Source organism: Poromitra crassiceps (assembly GCF_964638095.1).
Source record: "Poromitra crassiceps genome assembly, chromosome: 13".
In the NCBI taxonomy this organism is placed as follows: Eukaryota; Metazoa; Chordata; class Actinopteri; order Beryciformes; family Melamphaidae; genus Poromitra; species Poromitra crassiceps.
Window position 1 is genome coordinate 3,922,861 of NC_139644.1, and position 5,350 is coordinate 3,928,210.

A 5,350-nucleotide genomic window follows, 5' to 3' on the forward strand; every position below is an offset into this window, starting at 1 on the left:
AACAACACTACAACAACACTAGTGTCAAACAACACTAGTGTCAAACAAACAACACTACAACAACACTAGTGTCAAACAACACTACAACAACACTAGTGTCAAACAACACTACAACAACACTAGTGTCAAACAACACTACAACAACACTAGTGTCAAACAACACTACAACAACACTAGTGTCAAACAACACTACAACACCACTAGTGTCAAACAACACTACAACAACACTAGTGTCAAACAACACTACAACAACACTAGTGTCAAACAAACAACACTACAACACTAGTGTCAAACAAACAACACTACAACACTAGTGTCAAACAACACTACAACAACACTAGTGTCAAACATTAATATCTCAAAAACTAAACATCACATCTTTTATATTTGGACGTTGTGAGTGAGAGCAGAAGTAGCTGAAAGGTTTGATGTATAATGTAGTGTTAAAGTTGTGTGAACTGTCACAGTTTTAAAATGTGCGAATTTGGTCAAATGTACAGCCTGTAGAGTGAATTGTGACATCACGCACTCAAGGCTGACTCCATAGGATCCCCATTGGTTTAAATATCATAACCTCACGTTCAGAGCAGTCGAAATCCCAGGATTCTTTCTAACTTTCATCTTGTTATTTGAAAATTTGGCCATGTTTAATATCCAACATTGTAACAGTATAATAAACGTATATAACACAAATATGGAAAAGCATAATAGGGGCCCTTTAAATGTTAAATGTATAGGCGTCAAGTGGTAATCACAGCCTATGGTTAGCTATGGAAGTATAAACATATATGACTCCACAAAGGCCAGAAGCATTTCAAAACTAGAACGACCGCACCGCGGATATATATGCCTCCGCCAACAAGTGAGCAGTCGACATCCATGTCTGTCCAGACTTTGACGTTTGAGCCAAATGTGAAGAAATTCCGTCAAGGTGTTACTGAGATATGGTGTTTGTGAGGTCACAGTGACCTTGACCTTTGACCACCAAAATCTAATCAGTTCATCCTTGAGTCCAAGTCGACGTTTGAGCCAAATTGGAAGAAATTGCGTCAAGGCGTTCCTGAGATATCGCGCTAATGAGCTTGGAAATGGCGTTCATGAGGTCACAGTGACATTGAACTTTGACCTTTGACCACCAAAATCTAATCGTACGTACGGACAACCTGAAACCATAATGCCTCTGGCCTGGCTATTGCCGGCGGAGGCATAAAAATGTAACACTAATAAATAGAACAGAACAATGCTACTTTCCTGTATCCGTTTCTGTATAGAAAAATATTACAGTTTAAGTTAAGGGTCAAGACAAAAAATGGCCAGTCATGTAAAAGACTATACAAACCTGAATATAGCGTTATTGGTATTGTATCTCAAAATACACAGTACAGATAAAGGCATTGTGAAGGGTGGTTAAAAGATCAACAGAACCAGTATTTCAGCCCAAGCGGGACAGTTTCATCACTTTGGTCAACATGAGGAAAGGCTCACATAAGACTGGAGCACTGTACGAGTTTTGGAATGCAGGAAGGAAGTATAATGAACAATACTCCTATTTCACTCCACCATTTCATCATACTTGAAAAATGTGGGCTAAAGGCCTCTCGTATTCAAACTTGGTGTAAAAAAAAACTCAAGTAGCACAAATTTCTGACATGTCAAAAAAACTAAAAAGTTAACATCCTGAAGTTTAGGCAACGACATTGACAATCTGGAAATTACCAAATTGTGCTGACAGTACTGGCAGCAAGGCATGTTAAGGGCTTACCCAGGCGTGTAGCGGGATTCGATCCACCAACCTCCCGCTTTCAAAGCGCACGTGTTAACCACTATGCCAAAAGGCGGAGCTGGTTAACAGGCCTTTATACTGGGGAGTGAGTTTAACCAACCTACTCGCTACCACTCGGGAATCACCAGGACTCACATTCATTCTTTACACTAGAAACACTTTCTTTAGGCTCGGTTTAAGTGGAGAGGGTTAGTGTCCCATGACGGTCTGTTTCCTAATCTTGTCCACTATGACATGAACAAACCTCCAGGGGAAACGTTGAATACTGGGAATTATTTGACTTGAAAATGGTCCCATTTAAAGACATTGAAAATCACAATATTTGTCCTGGGTTTGATTCCCACCTGGGCGCTGAAGGAGCGCGTGCCCGTCGGCATGTCCTCGAGTGCCGACCGCCCAGGTGGGGTCGTCAAAAAGGGCCTTTCTGTGTGGAGTTTGCATGTTCTCTCCGTGCCTCCCGGGGGTTTCCTTCATATAGGAACCCCCTTCACCAAAAAACATGCAATATCCTGGTTGCTAATGTGGTTCCTCCTCTGGTCGTTAGGGTCGCCTGTTCAGAGGGAGGGGAACTCGTTGGAATAGCGTGATCCTCCCACGTGCTATGTCCTACCGGTGAAGCTTCCCCTGTCAGGTGAAAAGAAGCGGCTGGCTAACTGCCCATGTCTCGGAGGAAGCATGGAGCCAGTTTCGGCTCTCCCCAAATCGGCAGAGGGTGGAGCAGCAACCAGGATAAATAAATTAAATTAGCACTAATCGGGGATAAAAAAATCGGGGGAAAAGATTTAGAAGAAAAGAAAAGAAAATCACAATATTCAAAATCACAATATTGAATATCAGCAATTTCAATACAAATGCACAAATAATGCAACATTAAAACCATCCTGACCTCACATTCTGTTTCGCTCTACGGATCAGTCTGGACTTCCACATGCCCACATCCATTTCCTGAAAATCACAACATAACTGGGCCAAGCTGGCAAAAGAGTCATGTAGCTGCTACATGTAGCTGCCTGCTACATGTAGCTGGTCGAGAGAAGGGAACATCACTATCCATCTACACCATCTTGATCTCGAAGCAGAGGAAGTTGCAGGTTTCGCACTCTGGAGGCTGGCAGGTGCAGGCACAGTCCCATCTGGCACACTGTCGGCAGAACACACGGGATGAGCAACTGAAGAGAGCAACTGAAGAGCGCAACGCAACAATTCACCGCTAACATTTGGTTTCATGTAGGATTTGTGCGTTTGTGATGATGTACTCACAGAAGGAGCAGGGCAGCTAGGAGACGGGCAGGTCTGGTCCAGGCAGGAGCGCACAGACGGCGGGCGACAGTCGCACAGCTCAGCCCAGTGAAAGCACTGTTCACACGGGGAGATGGTCGCACAGCAGGTGCTGCACGCTAACGAACAACGGTCCTTTAGGGAACAAGAGACACCAATAAAATCAGCATGCTTTGATGATTGAATGCTTCTGGCAGACATGTTTTTGACTGGATGTGCACATATATATGTGATATAATGCATTGTGACTGGCTCATAAGAGCATCCCTCTATCTGAACATTATTCTGATCACCAACACAAACACAAACAAAGTGGCTCAAAACAAAATCAAAGTTATAATTATGTGGGTATCGGACCTCAACCACAACATTTTCCATATTTTGCCAGACATTACTTCAAATTCCCAAACTATTCAAGACCTGGAAATTATCCAACTCGTTTGTAATACTTTTCCAGACTTTCCAGACCTGGGTCTCATTTATCGAACTGTGCGTACTGCGTAGGATCCCTACTAAGGATTCATTTAAATAACAACTAACCTAGCCAGTGGACTGTGCACACACCTGCATTCAATTTCCCTGTTCAATTGATAATCAGGCTCATTTATATGCGTCATGTGGTAATTGGCGTTGGTCATTTATGGTTGGATTGGGGCGGAGCCACATGTGATTAATAAACAACAGGGTAATTGCCTGCAGCAGGTGTGCTACTTGTCTCCCAAAATGTGCTCAAGCAAGGGTCAGTGTTGGGTGAAAGGCTGCAATAATGAGTCTCGCTGTGGAGAGGGGGTGGAGCTTGAACACAGGGCAAGATGCCAGCTGGCAGCGTCCTCTTGTAGCCAATTTTATGAATGAGTTACTGATGTAAACAAGAAACAATATGGTGAAGACAATCCCAGAATGCAATGCGCAATCACGTGGCCTCCCGAGCTCTAGTAGCCTTTTCCACTTCCCACACAATTCAGCCATTGCATCTAAAAGGCAGGAAGTAACAAGCAAAACATTAACGCTGGCCCCGGCACTGGAACACCTAAATGGATTGGAAGTTGGAAACCCTCAATGTTCTGCTTGCACCTGTGTTACCTCCTGCCTTTTAGACACACAATGGGTGAGTTGGATGGGAAGTGAAAAAGGCTTCTTGCTCTACTTAAGCAGGCGAGCACGCGTCGCCAAGGGTGCGAGGCCCGCTAGAAATGTGCGTGCAATAGTTCCAGTATTGATAAATGAATCAATATGAATCCTGTACCTCTGCTGGTGTAAATGAGCGAGCAGCACCTACCTTGAGGCAGAAGCGGACCCACAGCGCCACCCCCAGGAAGAGCATGTAAAGGCCAACAGTGATCATCAGGATAGCAGGCAGAGGGAGGGCCAGGCCCCACACAGGCACCACCTGAGGGGGGGCACACACACACACACACACACACACACACACACACAGTCTGAGTGCACAGTGCGGGCTAGAGAGAGCTACATTATCCAGTGAAATGGTAAATCATGATGCAGCTCATGTACAGGCTTTCTTACCACCACTGTTTCCTCAGTAGAAGACATGTTTAACGTTAGAAGGTCTCACAGTCTCTGTGACTGAGGCCTGGCAGGGACACCAGCAGGTTAGGAGTTAATTATCATCTTACTTGCGTTTGTGTTGTGATTGGGCTAACAACGTAACGTTAGCTAACGTTAACGTATTGCACTAGAAATAGAATGAATGCTCATGTTTCCTTTCCTCCTTTCCCTCACCCTGTGCTGTAAGTGTCGGGGGGAAAACAGCCATATTCTTCTTCTGCTCGCTGAGTCTCAGGTTTGCTGCTGTCTGTCTGCACTGCACGCAGTTAGCTAATGTAATGTTATACCATGGAACCAGACGGGTCCCTGGAAGGATCAATCTGGAATTGTGAAACGCTTTAGAGGGCTGTATGAGAGAATACAAATTACATCTTCTACTCTACTACTTAGAAACAAAGAAAACAAACGAATTCTACTATAACAAACAAAACAAAAATCTGCAAAATAAATACTTTGTCTTAATGACTGAAAATGTGGTAATGTGAGATTCAGTGCTGTAATCATGAATCATCCAGTCCACTAGATGGCTCTGTGGCTACCTAAATCTCTTGCGAAACTTGACGTGAGCATCTCTGTCAGACTCAGTCAAAGAGCATGGAAGGAAAGAGAGGACATTCCGGCCATTTTTGGAAACAGAATGCGCCTCGCAGTGGTCAGCTGCGGTAGCGCGGGCCCCTATAATCAGCCTCTCTAAACAGTAACTCAACGGGAGAACACTCTAAA

General features: G+C 44.2%; 1 protein-coding gene across 1 annotated transcript; it reads right to left on the bottom strand.

The window, feature by feature from the left end:
* Positions 1-2,787: 2,787 nt before the first annotated feature.
* On the bottom strand, positions 2,788-4,839 carry LOC310788262 (uncharacterized protein). Its single transcript, XM_083649806.1, has 4 exons — positions 4,586-4,839; positions 4,341-4,451; positions 3,044-3,196; positions 2,788-2,924 (listed from the first exon to the last, which is right to left on the bottom strand). The coding sequence occupies exons 1-4, from the start codon at positions 4,610-4,612 to the stop codon at positions 2,838-2,840; spliced, it is 378 nt and encodes a 125-aa protein (XP_083505932.1). The 5' UTR covers positions 4,613-4,839; the 3' UTR covers positions 2,788-2,837.
* Between the last annotated feature and the right edge of the window lie 511 nt (positions 4,840-5,350).

Bases quoted from the DNA above. Each gene is read 5' to 3' on its own strand.
- LOC310788262 (XM_083649806.1), bottom strand. From the start codon at position 4,612: ATGTCTTCTACTGAGGAAACAGTGGTG. The intron at 4,452-4,585 runs GTAAGAAAGCCT...GCCCCCCCTCAG, and splicing joins CTACTGAGGAAACAGTGGTG to GTGGTGCCTGTGTGGGGCCT. The intron at 2,925-3,043 runs GTGAGTACATCA...TTCTGCCGACAG, and splicing joins CTAGCTGCCCTGCTCCTTCT to TGTGCCAGATGGGACTGTGC.